Source organism: Cucurbita maxima, unplaced genomic scaffold (assembly GCF_002738345.1).
Source record: "Cucurbita maxima cultivar Rimu unplaced genomic scaffold, Cmax_1.0 Cma_Scf00028, whole genome shotgun sequence".
Classification (NCBI taxonomy): Eukaryota; Viridiplantae; Streptophyta; class Magnoliopsida; order Cucurbitales; family Cucurbitaceae; genus Cucurbita; species Cucurbita maxima.
In genome coordinates this window covers 2341632-2355651 of record NW_019272044.1, presented here as the reverse complement: position 1 = coordinate 2355651, position 14020 = coordinate 2341632, and the positions used below count along the sequence as shown (strand labels likewise).

At 35.5% G+C, this 14020-nt stretch overlaps 3 protein-coding genes across 14 annotated transcripts; 1 reads left to right on the top strand and 2 right to left on the bottom strand.

Moving 5' to 3' along the window:
- Nucleotides 1–3620: 3620 nt before the first annotated feature.
- LOC111465102 (zinc finger protein ZAT9-like) lies at nt 3621–4532 on the bottom strand. Of its 2 annotated transcripts, XM_023109393.1 has the most exons (2): nt 4126–4532; nt 3621–4095 (listed from the first exon to the last, which is right to left on the bottom strand). In XM_023109393.1, the coding sequence occupies exons 1-2, from the start codon at nt 4479–4481 to the stop codon at nt 3768–3770; spliced, it is 684 nt and encodes a 227-aa protein (XP_022965161.1). In that variant the 5' UTR covers nt 4482–4532; the 3' UTR covers nt 3621–3767. The 2 variants fall into 2 exon arrangements, with proteins under 2 accessions (XP_022965161.1, XP_022965160.1); XM_023109392.1 differs by having other exon boundaries at nt 3621–4532.
- A 3374-nt stretch (nt 4533–7906) lies between these two features.
- Nucleotides 7907–9789, top strand: LOC111500270 (putative pentatricopeptide repeat-containing protein At5g47460). The gene has a single exon (XM_023151983.1). The coding sequence runs from the start codon at nt 7954–7956 to the stop codon at nt 9748–9750; it is 1797 nt and encodes a 598-aa protein (XP_023007751.1). The 5' UTR covers nt 7907–7953; the 3' UTR covers nt 9751–9789.
- A 671-nt stretch (nt 9790–10460) lies between these two features.
- LOC111465140 lies at nt 10461–13027 on the bottom strand. 11 transcript variants are annotated; one of them, XR_002714135.1, is made up of 5 exons: nt 12794–13027; nt 12515–12693; nt 11885–11988; nt 11287–11328; nt 10461–10888 (listed from the first exon to the last, which is right to left on the bottom strand). XR_002714135.1 is itself a non-coding variant. In XM_023109453.1 (4 exons), the coding sequence occupies exons 1-3, from the start codon at nt 12950–12952 to the stop codon at nt 11309–11311; spliced, it is 294 nt and encodes a 97-aa protein (XP_022965221.1). In that variant the 5' UTR covers nt 12953–13024; the 3' UTR covers nt 10461–10888; nt 11287–11308. The 11 variants fall into 11 exon arrangements, 3 of the variants coding, with proteins under 3 accessions (XP_022965221.1, XP_022965219.1, XP_022965218.1); XR_002714134.1 differs by having other exon boundaries at nt 12575–12693; nt 12798–13024; XR_002714131.1 differs by having other exon boundaries at nt 12798–13023.
- Between the last annotated feature and the right edge of the window lie 993 nt (nt 13028–14020).

Genomic DNA, 14020 nt, shown 5'->3' with positions numbered 1-14020 from the left:
AAAAAAAAAAAAAAAAAAAAAAAAAAAGGATGGACATGAAAATAAGAATTACATAATTAATTTATTTTTAGTCAAATAATTTTTTTTAAAATTTCAAACAATAAAAAACAAAAATGCTGACTTCCCACGTGAAAAACATGATTTCTCTCTCCTCATAATTTTCTCTCTCTTATCTTTCTTTTCTTTTAAAAAATATTAAAAACCTATGTAAAATAATATAATATATATATATATATATATATATATGTATGTATATATATATGCATGTATGTTATACAAAGATGCTCATAAAATATTATAAAACATATATATGGTAACAAAAAAAAATAATAAAATTTCCAAGAATAATAATATTAAGGTTTAATTTTTGTCCAAATGGGGCAAGTTTTTGAAGAACCACTTAATGGTCAATTTTGTGCATTGACTAAAATTAATTTCATCTATGTTTGATTTCATTGAAATTAACCATTTTTTTTAGGATTTATTAATTAAATAAAATTGGAAGTTTTTATGAATTTTTGAAAAATTCATACAATAATACCCGATTAAAAGGGTAGAATTTTAAATGCAATCAAGAAATTATGCTATTATTTGAGTTCCGTGAACTTACCCATGGACTTCCTCGCTAATATTGCGATTTGATTATATTCTGTAGAAGTTCTATTCTCGAGTGGTCATTTCTTATCTCTGCTCTGGTTGAGCTTTGTTGACAAGGATCTTTTGTTCAATAATTTGGTTTCTTCTTAACCAAATTGACCATAGAAGCAACACAGTTAGCTTAAGGTCGCTTTTAGATTATTCCCTAGCCACCCGTGATCATATATCCATAAGATTCACAATATTAGACTGTTGAAAGGTATCGATTGAAGCCCAATCCTTCCACACTTGTCTGATAGATTAACAGAGCTGTAGGGCACGAAGAACATTCTCCCCTTTTTGCCAAAGTTAGCAGGGTCAACTTTGAGGAATGTACTGAATAGTTCGTTAAGAATCACGAGTCTCCACAATGGTATGATATTGTCCACTTTGAGTATAAGCTCTCGTGGCTTTACTTTGGACTTCAGGACTTGTTTGACACTCTAGTCACTTTTAATTAGACCTTTGAGGCTCACAATTCTTTTTTCGATATTTGAAGATTCTATTGACATGGCTCAGTTTAGGGCATGACTCTGATACCATGTTAACCTTCGAGGCTCACATTCTTTTTTCGATATTTGAGGATTCTATTGACATGGTTAGTTTATGGCATGACTTTGATACCATGTTAAAAATCACGAGTCTCCACAATGGTATGATACACTTTGAGCATAAACTTTCATGACTTTGCTTTGGGCTTCCCCAAAATGCCTCATACCAATGGAGATAGTATTCTTCACTTATAAACTCATAATCTTCTACTAAATTAACCAACGTGGACTCACTCCCAATAATCCTCAGCATAGGTCTCCAAATTTTAAAGTATCAATCTATGTCTAGTATAAGATTTAAGTGTTTGACGCATTTTTTGAAATTCATATATATTTATTAGGCATGAAATTAAGAATTTAAGAATTGTCGAGACGTTTCTTAAAATTTAAGAATTTAAGTTGGAAGCTCATGAGAAATTTTGATTTTTTAAAGAGCTTCAAATATTATGAGGTGAAACCATCGATCCTTGAAATAATAATCAACCTATTATTTACTAAGCTAACTCAAATGGACTAAAGAGCTTCAATTTTGATTTTGATAGACACCGATGAAATGAGATGAGCTGAGATATATTAAAAATAAAATAGTTGCTGAACTAATGAGAAGCTTGTGATCGTTCGAATATCTCGAGTTTTTCCTTGGCATGTGAGAAGTGGTCTTCTTCATACACCCATCTTTTACCACATTTCCAATATGCCCCCTTGCCCGTTGTAGAGCGACATCTCTTCTCGAAAGAATACTTCATGTTAGTGAAGGTCTTCATCTTAGTTTTACAGGTTGAACACAAAATTGTTGCGGAAAACATTCACACTTTTATTAAAACCAATATCATTGATCCTATCAAGTTATAAAAAAGAAGGGTTTGCAAATGATTCTTCGCATGTTCTTAGCCCATGTAACTTGATAAAAGTATACGTCAATTATCGTTCAATTATATTTATTTTTACAATTTTTTTTTTCATTTGGTATATACTATGATTTTTTAGGCATTTTATCTTCATGATCCTTCAAATTCGGATGTTTAAAAACATCTAAATTCTACCGAAAGTAATTCGTTTCATTTTGTATTTAAGATTATAGTTTTGAAATTTTTGAGAAAAATATTAGAAATATATAGATATAAAATGTAAAAAGAAAATATTAGAAAATGGATATTAATAGATCCAATGCCATGTCATGGGGATGCGTCGTACAAAACAAACTGTTAGACGAACACGACTCTCCACAATGGTATGATATTATCCACTTTGAGCATAAGCTCTCATGCCTTTGCTTTGGGCTTCCTAAAAGGCCTCGTACCAATGGAGAGTGTATTCTTAGATTATAAACCCATGACTATTCCCTAATTGGATGATGAAAGTCCCACATCGGTTAATCTAGGGAATGGTCATGGGTTTATAATCTAAGAATACACTCTCCATTGGTATGAGGCCTTTTGGGAAGCCCAAAGCAAAGCCGAGGGGAGGTGTTGGATGATGAAAGTCCCACATCGGTTAATTTAGGGAATGGTCATGGGTTTATACACTCTCCATTGGTACTGTCCTTTTGGGAGTGGACAATATCATGCCATTGTGGAGAGTTTCGTCTAACACAAACATCTCATAGAAAGCTGTATTGTATAGTATTGACCATTATGATGAGACCGACTGACTATTAAATATTCTTCAAAATTGTCAATTGTGAGCCACTTCGGCAAGGTCGTTGTTGTGCCCCTCTGCTATGACGCCCCTCTGCTATGACTTGAATTTGACTTGAATTTGATTCTAACCATCGACATAGATTGTTGAGCACAACTCTTTGTAGCATTCGTATTCTTCATTAAAACCAATAGATTACGAGACAATTCTAACCCCTGCTATGTCTAGTCGTCTTTATTCCTTAAATACGTGAATACGAGACAATTCTAACCCCTGCTATGTCTAGTCGTCTTTATTCCTTAAATACGTGAATGTGCTTATACAATTATTGGATTTGACCTTATTGAGCTAATGATGATATTTTAATGTAGATCTCATGAGACTCCCCACTATTACGACGAAAAAAATCCTCCCCTTTTTTTCTCTATTAGGAGAGTCCGCTAGAGTCGATTCAAATATTAATAACATGTAATTTAGGATTAGAAAAAAACTAGGCATATAACCTAAGCTCACCACTAGTTGTCAGCTTTGACCTCTTACATATCATCGTTAGCGTCATACTTTTAAAACGCATCTACTAAAGAGAGGTTTCCACGCCTTTATAAAAAATGTTTCGTTTCCTTCTCCAACAAACGTGGGATGTAACAGAAAGTTCGTCAAAGAGATACTAAAAAAGTGTTAGGAACATTTAATACAACTTTTAAAAAAAATTATGGTCTACTCGTCTTTAATCTAGTTGTTGGTATTTTTTAAACTATAGATCTAATTAACGTATTATTTAATTTATAAGAATTAGAGCATAAACACATTCAATAAATCTTTTGAATAAGAATATTACAAGCAGGATGAAAATAGAGATTGAACTAAACAAATGTTGAAAATAAAAGAACAAAATATCATATGAATCAAATAGTATTTTTAAAAGAAAAATATTATAAATGATCATACAAAAGAAACTACACTGTAATCATCTTCTTCCAGTGGAGCTGGCAAATTGAGATCCAAACCGATCTCAAGCTTCCTAGAACCCCCATCAATGGCGGCTCTGATCGAACCCTGTAAATGGGATCTTTTATGTCCCCCTAAAGCTTGTCCAGACCCAAACACTTTACAACAATAACAACATTTAAAGATCTTCCACTCACCTCCATTAATCCCATCTTCTTCCCCTTCATTTCTGCAAACTTTTCTGTGCCCAAACAGAGCCCTGTTCGATCGGAAAGATTTCTCGCATTTCCCACATCGGAAACTTTTACCCATCGTCACCGGCATCGCCGCCGTGGATTTTTTCGATTCCGGCGTCCGACTCTGTTCCTTCCCCTGTTCCATCGAGAGCATTACCAGGCAGATGGCGACGTCTTCCTCCGGCGAGGTGTCGGAGATGGAACTCGCAGGCTCCGACGACGGCGGTGACTCGGACTTGAATCTCCGAGTTCGTTTAGAGCGCCGCCGAGTTGGGTTCTTTGACTCGGTTTCGCTCTCTCTGTCTTGGATGGTGGAGATGCAGAGCATTTCTGGATCTGGTGATCTGAGGGTTTTGATGGGATTTTCATGTTCAATGGAGAAAGTGGCTAAATGGGCTTTCATGTGGCCGCCTAATGCTCTGCCATTGACGAAGCTTCGAGAGCAGAGCTTGCATTTATGGCTCTCCGCCATTGTTGCTCTGTTACAGAAACAGAGGAGGAAGAGGAAGAAGAAGAAAGCTCTGTTTTTGTTTTCTCTGTCTAGGAAGGTGGAGAAGTGAAGGAAGGGATTGAGGGAGTTGAAAGTGGAGAGAAATGAGTAGGTGACAAGCATTCCTCCACCAAAAAGACATCCACATAGCCCAAAGTTATGATTTTTAATGCTTCTTTTCATTTTCATTCCACATTTTTAAATAAATAGTCCCGAGTCTACACGATCCAATGTCGGGCTCTTATACCATTTGTAACAGCCCAAACCCACATCCAGTGTCTTCCTCTACACCGTCCAGTGTCAAATCATTTGTAACAACCCAAGTCCACGTCAACTGTCTAGCTCTATTATTAGTAACCGCTTAAACCCACTGGAAGCTCTATTATTAGTAACCGCTTAAACCCACATCCAGTGTATGGCTCTACACTGTCCCGTGTCAAACCATTTGTAACAACATAAACCCATGTTCAATGTCTGTCTCTACTCTGTCCAGTGTCATACCATTTGTAACGGCTCAAACACATGTCTAGTGTCTGGTTCTGATACCATTTTTAGCCGCTCAAGCCCACATCTAGTGTATGGCTCTACATCGTCCAGTGTCAAATCATTTACAATAACTCAAGCCCACGTCCACTGTCTAGCTCTATTATTTGTAACCCCTTAAACCCATGTCTAGTGTATGGCTCTACACCGTCGAGTGTCAAATCATTTGTAACAGTCTAAGCTCACATCTACTGTCTAGCTTTATTATTTGTAACCGTTTAAACCCACATCCAATGTATGGCTCTACACCGTCCAGTGTCAAACCAATTGTAACAACGTAAACCCACGTCCAATGTCTGTCTCTACTCTATTCAGTGTCCATTTGTAATGGCTCAAACACATGTCTAGTGCCTGGTTCTAATACTATTTTTAGCCGCTCAAGCCCACGTCTAGTGTATGACTCTTATACCATTTGTAAAAGTCTAAACTCACCGCTAGTAGATATTGTCTGTTTTGATCCGTAACATATCGTCGTCAGCTTCACGGTATTTAAAAACACGTCTACTAGGGAGATGCTTCTACACCTTTATAGGAAATGTTTTGTTCCCCTCTCCAACTGATGTAGGATCTCACATTTTATGTGTTCATTTTGATTGTTGCACTTCAAAAAAAAAAATGTTCGTTTTAGTTTATGTCCTTTTAAAACCTTAATTTTAGTTTCTAAACTTTCAAATAAAAACAATTTTTTATACCTATTTATAAAATTTACGGTAATATTTTAATAAATTTAGTGAATAAACTATCTGTCTCGATATCTAACTTCTTGAAGTATCTCATATGTTATTGATTAGGGCAAAAATGTATGTAACCAAAGTTAATACTCGTTCTTGATGGTCAAATTACCTTGTCGAGCGCTACTGCTTTTTTCTGAAATAAATCAAACAAATAGGGTTCCTTCGGTCTATTCTAGAAACCATCATCGTCGGTCTACTCTATCTCAATTCACCATTTCGAACTTTTATAGAAAGGTTTTTCGTACTATCTTCTTCTACCCATCTCGTAGTGGAAACTCTTTACCCTCCCGATAATGAGGGCTCTATAGTCTTAGAAAGCACTCAAACGAGCTTCTTTTAAAATAAAATACAATAAAATAAAATAAAAAAAGTAAATAACTATAAAAATTTAATGATGGAGAGTCATTAGGGAAAGTATTTTCTTTAATAAAATTAATTGACTTGTGTTTTAAGCTTTTATTGGAATATTATGATTCAAATAAAGGGCAAATATTAATAATAAGAAAATAATATTAATTCTCCATTGAAAATACAAAATAAAAAAATTTAAAAATATATTTAATAAATTATTGGGATCTGCGTGTCCAGCGTATTAACGCCTAAACTCATTCTCCATCTACACTAATATATTCTTTTTCATTATTTATTTATTATCGTCGGAGAGGGGAATAAATAATTTTTTATAACGATATATAAATTTCTCCCTAACAGACACATTTTAAAACTGTGAAGTTGACGGTGATATATAACGGGCTAAAACGAACAATATCTACTAGTGGTGGGCTTGGACTGTAACACTCTCGTTCCAATGAATCTAAATGAATTTGCTCCATCTAGGTTGACATCCTATTCTCGAGGGGTGGAAAGTCATTTTGGTATACCCGGGAATAAAAAATTAGAGATGTGTATATGACACGATAACCCGACTAATTTGGACTATCCAAGGGTTGAGTTAGATTTTTTTTTCTAGTTTTGATTGGGTCTGAATTTTCGGGTTTGTTCTTATTAATATTACATGTATAATAGCTCTATTCGAGTGGTTCGGATCACCAACTTGACGATTGGATATAATGACGATTGGATTAGGTCATGAACTCTATTCGAGTGGTTCGGATCACCAACTTGACCAACACGAAATTTCGATTTAATCGAAAAGATCTCTCTAATCCAATCCGTATAAATTATGTGTAGATTGATGGATCGAAAGTAATGTTTTTTAGTTACTCGAGCGCTCGTAAGGAACATTTTTCAATTTTGAGAGAACGTAGGGACGTAAAAATAAAAAGGAAAGAGTTGGAGGAGTTAAAAATAAAAGAGGAGAGAGAAAGGGGGTGTCAATTATAATGGCACACAAGTTGTTGGGTTTGTTGCACTTTCTTCCACCCACAAGTCCTTAGATTGTAACATCATGTGATCTTGACTTTATTAATTTCCTCACCAATACTTTTTAATTAAACTTTTATAATTAAAGGTGTTCATGGGTCGAGTTGTAACATGTTTGTAGACTTGAACCGGGGTTAGAGGCTCGAGCATACGTCGCTTGTTGCTGCACAATCGCAAGTCTGCTGTCATTAAAGTGCGACTGTGTCAAGTAACTCAAAAAATAATTTTTTTTTGTTTTCTGGCTTGTTCAAGTTGTTAGACGAACACGACTCTCCACAATGGTATGATATTGTCCACTTTGAGCATAAACTCTCATGGCTTTGCTTTAAGCTTCTCAAAAAGCCTCATACCAATGGAGAGTGTATTCTTAGATTATAAACCCATGATCATTCCCTAAATTAACCGATGTGAGACTTTTATCATCTAACACAAGTCATTTATTCAAATTTTTGTTTTTAATAAAAACAAAATTTTAGTTGGAAGCATCTATTTATTTATTTTCAAACATTTAATTAAAATTTATTATTCAATTTCAATATATATTTTAGAAAAATAACTTTTCATGAGAATATGGTTATGAGAACGATTTGGTTCATATTTGGACTGAGACTGATTCATCGACTTTTTCGAGTCTTTTGAATGAAAAGGAATGAATTGTCTGTTCATGGTTCGACGAACAAATAAAAATATTAAAATTCAAAAAAAAAAAAAAAAACGAAGGCTATACACTATAGAAGGGGAAAGAGGGCGAGGGAATTAGACCATTTTGCGATGGGGAATTGATTTGCAAAATTATGCAAAAACCCTTCTATACCAAATTACAATTATACCTACAAACACAAAAGCCACTGCTTCAAAAATCTGCCGCCACAATCTCAATTCAAAATGCCTGCAATTTTCAGCCATGTTTCTCGACCAATTACCAAGATCCATGGACCAGCTTCCGAATGGTTCTTGCCGGTGGCGGCCGCACCGCCGAGTTGGCTCTAGCCGAGGCCTTTCAGGCGCTCAAATGCAACCCAAATGGCTACGCTCTGGTTCAACTGGTTCGTGCCTGCACCACCCACGCCTGGGATTCCTGTGGTCACCAGCTTCACAGCTACATTTTGCGATCTGGGTTTGCCTCTAATGTCTTCGTGGGCACAGCCATGGTAAATTTCTATGTCAAAAGTGAGTCCTTTGATAGTGCCCATAAGGTGTTTGATGAAATGCCTCAACCAAATTTGGTTTCTTGGAACTCTTTGATTTCTGGTTATGTGCACTGTGGACAGTTTCGCAATGCTTTGTCTTCGTTTATTGCGCTTGATGGGTCTGAAAATCTCGTGGATTCATATTCTTTGTCTGCAGCTTTAAATGCCTCTGGCCAGCTGGGTTGGCTGATATTGGGTCAGTCGATTCATTCAAAAGTTGTAAAGCTTGGACTAGAAAACAATACCATTGTTGCTAATTGTTTGATTGACACGTATGGAAAATGCGAGTCTTTTGAAGAGGCAGTTAAAGTGTTTAATGACATGATTGATAAGGATACAATTTCATGGAATTCAGTTATTGCAGCCAGTGCTAGAAATGGAAGGCTAGAACAGGCATCGAGGTATTTACGACAGATGCCTCGACCCGATACTATATCATATAACGAACTGATAAATGGTTGTGCTCAATTTGGAGATATTGAAGAAGCTGTAGAAATTCTATCAACGATGGATAGTCCAAACTCTTCATCTTGGAATGCAGTGTTAACAGGATATGTTGATAGGGATGAAGCATGGAAGGCTTTGAGTTTCTTCACTAAGATGCACTCGTGCAACATCGGCATGGATCAATTCACATTTTCAAGCATTTTGAGCGGCGTTGCAGGGCTCTCGGCACTGACATGGGGTTCGTCAATCCATTGTTGCATAACTAAACGTGGTTTAGATACATCGACTGTCGTTGGTAGCGCCTTAATCGATATGTACTCCAAATGTGGGCATGTGAACTATGCTGAAATGATATTTCAGTCATTGCCCAAGAAGAACTTGGTGTCTTGGAATGCAATGATCTCGGGTTTGGCTCGAAATGGCAAAACGATGGAAGTGATCCATCTTTTTGAGAAGTTAAAGACGATGAAAGATGTAACACCTGATAGCATCACATTTCTTAGCATTCTACTATCATGTTCAGATAACCAGGTTCCATTGGAGACCACAATGCAGTACTTCAAATCTATGATTGAGGATTTTGGTATCGAACCAACTGTTGAGCATTGTTGTACTATGGTTAGGCTAATGGGACAAAGAGGGGATGTTTATAGAAGTAAGAAGCTGATACATGAATTGGGGTTCGATTCGAATGGGTCGGTTTGGCGAGCTCTTTTGGGTGCTTGTGCTCTTTGGAAGGATTTAAAACTAGCAAAAGTAGCAGCTGCAAAAGTAATAGAATTAGGGGCTGCTGATGATTATGTACATGTTATGATGTCTAACATATTGGCATCTCATGGAAAATGGAGAGATGTGAGAGAAGTTAGGGAGCTGATGAGAAAGAAAGGGGTTAGAAAGGAAACTGGATATAGTTGGTTGATCGAGATGGAAAACGAAAATTCTTCATCAAACTAGTTCGAAGTCTAACAAAGAATTAGGTACGATCTTTTTGCAGATTTTTTTCTTCTTTGGCATAAAGCTTCCAAGTTTCTATTGAGAATATTATTAATGGATTTGGTATAACTAATAAGTTGTCTTCTTGTTCAACACTTGAGATTGGTTTGACCACTTGAATAAAAAATGTGAGATCTCACATCGATTAGAGAACAGAATATAACATTGTTTATAAGGGTGTGTAAACCTCTCTCTCTAACATATCCGTTTTATAAACCTTGAGAAGAAGTTCAAAAAGAAAAACCAAAATAAGACAATATCTGCTAATGGTGGGCTTGAGCTATTATAAATGGTATCAAAGTCAAACATCAGGGAGATGTGTTGGTGGATTTGGAGGGGTCCTGAGATGGGAACGAATGCTAGCAAGGACGTTGGTCCCCAAGGGGATGGATTGTAAAATCCCACATCAATTAAGGAAAATGAAGCATTCTTCATAAGTGTAGAAACCTCTCTTTAGCAGATGCACTTTAAAAATCGGGAAGAAAAGCCCAAAGATAACAATATTTGATAGTGGTGGGCTTGAGCCATTACAAAAAAAAAATCTTGAAAGAAAGCCCAAAGATGACAATAACGGCTAGCAATAGGCTTGAGCCGTTACAAAAAACATATGCCTAAATCATATTGGCAACAAATTTAAGATCATGAATGACAATTTAACGGCCAACGATCTCTTCGTGTACAAGATTATTTCCCAACAAACCTTTCGTGTTAGAATGTCTTAAGCTCATAGTACAAAATATGGCATGCCTTATTTTGTTGGCTGCTTTGTCTAGGAGTAAGCAAAACAGCCCCCCATCTGTCTACAAGAAATACTATACCACAAACAAAGGAAAATAGTATGATGTCTATTGTATGAGAAATATCAAACAACAATGGCAACAAAGGCGAAAATATGATGTCCTGAGTTGCCGGTAAGCACTAGAATCACTATATTCTTATTTCAACACATTCTGCCGTCTGGAAGAATCAAAACTAGTTAACCAAATTGAGCAGTAATGATCACAGTACGTAAATGAAATCCACAAGACCATGGCCGACATCCTCTTGTCACTGCAACAATCTTCCCAAAGAAGTCACCTTGGAACTGATAAGCCCAGCTCTGCAGCCACAGAATACAAATAAATAAGAAAAAACAGACTACGAACATCGGTAGAAATTCTACTGGGAATGAAGTCTTGCAATATGACTCGCATCCTCTCATTCAATGCAATTGATGCAGCTATCTAGTTCTACAGTTGCAAAGAAAACCATACAGTAGAGTCAACAATGCCAACTGATACATGATCCTCAGGTAATATAGATTTTTCTTTAGTTAGATAGTTGTTCGGTAAGATTAATCGAGGTATACAGAAATTGGCACGGGAATAAAGGAGTAAAGGTTTCATTACATTTACAGTAGGTAAATCAAAGGTACCCAGAACTAACATCTACGGACCTTTACACATCACTCAAAAAGTGACATTTCTAGATTAGTGAAGCATAGAGTGACTGACCCACCTTCAAAAACAGCAAATATGTCTCACGTACCATCAATTGCATCTGGGGCAATGAGAAGTTATGTCATATAGATTATTTGATAAAAGAAATTAATGGGTTGAATGATAAGAACAATCATAAGATTATTTGTGAGTCACAAAAATGATGAAAACAAAAATGATGCAGATCACCGAACATACGAAGCTTTGTTCACATAACGGATATACAATAAACTAAGACTATTGACTGGACTGGATCATCCCTTTACTCCAATGCAACAATCTCCATGAGAATAGAACAGACTCTTGTCGAGATAATTTCTTTTTCAGGATGATGATAACTAGAGTGAAGCTGATCGATGGGCAAACCTAATTTGTCATTCCATTCTCTTAAATTTAGAGGTTTATTTTCAAGTAAAAAGTATTCTAAGAGAAACTCCTAAGATTTAAAGATTCAGGAATTGATTACTACTAAATGAGAAAGTGTGACTCAAACTTTTCATAAGGAAATTAAAAGTGGCGCCAACCCACCACTGACAGAGACCACTAGTTCCTAACTGTGATAGAAATATGAATATCATCGACATTTTAGGACTACTATGAGATGATTAGTAATGTACTTGAAATCGATTCACTGCACCATAATCAGAAGGCTCCATAAACTTCCAATCTATTTCTTTATGCATCATAATCAATTCGCATATTGACATTCGATATTATGTGCCTGCAGGAACCAAATACTCCAGTCAGTTTCAAGGTCCCCAGTCAACAATCAGTCTTTCTATTCATTCAATCCTTATCGTTCTACAACTAATTTTACTCGACCAATCGAACTGGGGGACAAAAGTTGAAACCAATAAACAACGAAACTAGATACTGAACACAAGGACCAAACCTACGATGGTTTTACTTCCTGGGATGGTTAACTTCGAAATTCTTGCTCAGCCTCCCATCTTCTACATAAGTTGATCGACAACCTCCTAAAGTATAGGTAACAATCCAGTATTCTAAACTTCCAAACTAAAATTGCACCAATTTATAACAGAAGGACGTCAAAGAAAACCCCCGAGAATATCAAATGTGTGATCACGGAATATGGTTGATACTTCCTACATAATCTCCAAGATTTTCGGAACAATACACCAATGTCCAAGACAACAATAATCAGCAAATACCAACACAAGGACACAAGACAATTATAGCGCAAGAAAAGGAAATGTCCGCAAATAATGCATAAAAAAGCTACTCACACTTCAAAAGGAAGTACAATATTTCATGTTAGAGGCTGGGAGAGGTGCAGCAGAGAGTACCCTGAGAAAGCGCACGACAACTCCTCGAATTTGTACTCAGACATGAAATCATTCTCGCTCCAGCAACCGCGTTGTGAAAAGGCAAAAGAGATTGCACGCATCCGAGCTCCGACGGGGCCCTAGTAGTAGATCAAGAAGTTTTGAAAAAGAACAAACAAAAGATTGAAACAACTCACAACAAGATACACAAAACAAGGAGAAATGAAAGGATAACCAGACTTACCCGGCGAGCGAGAACCGGCGAACAGATGGTGCAGTGCAATTGAAAGGTAAAGTGAACGGAGAAGATGAAGCTTTGGGCGGCGAATTTGTACGAACAACTGTTCTGATGGAGGATTGAGAGATTCTGCTCGCAATTCTTCGGCAAGCGGAAGCCATGAAAGAAGATGAGAGATCTGTAAATTCTGCAAGAAACGACTGACCTGAAAGGGGGTTAAGGGTTTTAGAACTGTAATAAAATAAAATAAATTTCATTTAAATTTTGAAAAAAGAAAAAAGAAAAAAGAGAATGGGCTGGGCTTTCTAAATTGGGCTGGGCTTTCTGAATTGGAATTGGCCCAACCCATCTTCAATTGTACGTTGCATTTCAAGGCCCTAAACCCATTTAGTTTCATATTTATAATTCTTTTCCATTAATTTTTCATTTTCTTTCATTTTTATTAACATTCAAAATTGAGTAAAATTATTAATATCGTAATTTAAATTAATAAAAATATTATTGATCTTTGCACTTTACCTCAAAAATACCCGAAACTTTCAAAAATTTCGATAATACCCTTATCCTTTTAAAAAATACCCTTTAATTTTCAAAAGTGTTTAAAAAAATATAACGAGTTTTTCAAAATCTCATTAATACCTTTAAACTTTTTAAATAACTTAAAAAAAACGTCTTTAATTTTTTTTTATTAAAAAATACATTTACGGTTACATTTCAAAAACATTCATTAACTTTTAAAAATAAGGTTAAAAAGGTTCAGAGATAATCTATGAGAGGTCAAGAGAAGGTTTTTGTCCGTAGATTGAGAATAAAATCTTTTTTGAACTTTTTTTTATAAAAATAAAAATGTGTTAATGATGCTTTTAAAATTTAGCAGGTATTTTTTAATTAAAAAAATTTAAAATTTATGATTATTTTCAATTCATCTGTTAAAAAAAAAAGATTAATTATTAAAAAAAATATTAATAACGAGTTTTTACGGTTTAAACTCGCATTAATGTGAATGAGACATGTATCACATAACATACTCTAAACGTACATCATAAATAATATGAGCGACATTATTGTAAATAATTTTTATACGACAATATTCATAATCTAAGCATGTGACCACGTACCCATTCATACATTAATAATAATGGAGGACCCATAAAATATGTAACGTGTCTTGTATTTAAGCTTCCAGTGTATTTCATTATTTTTGTGGGGTAGTTTCCTTTAAATGAATG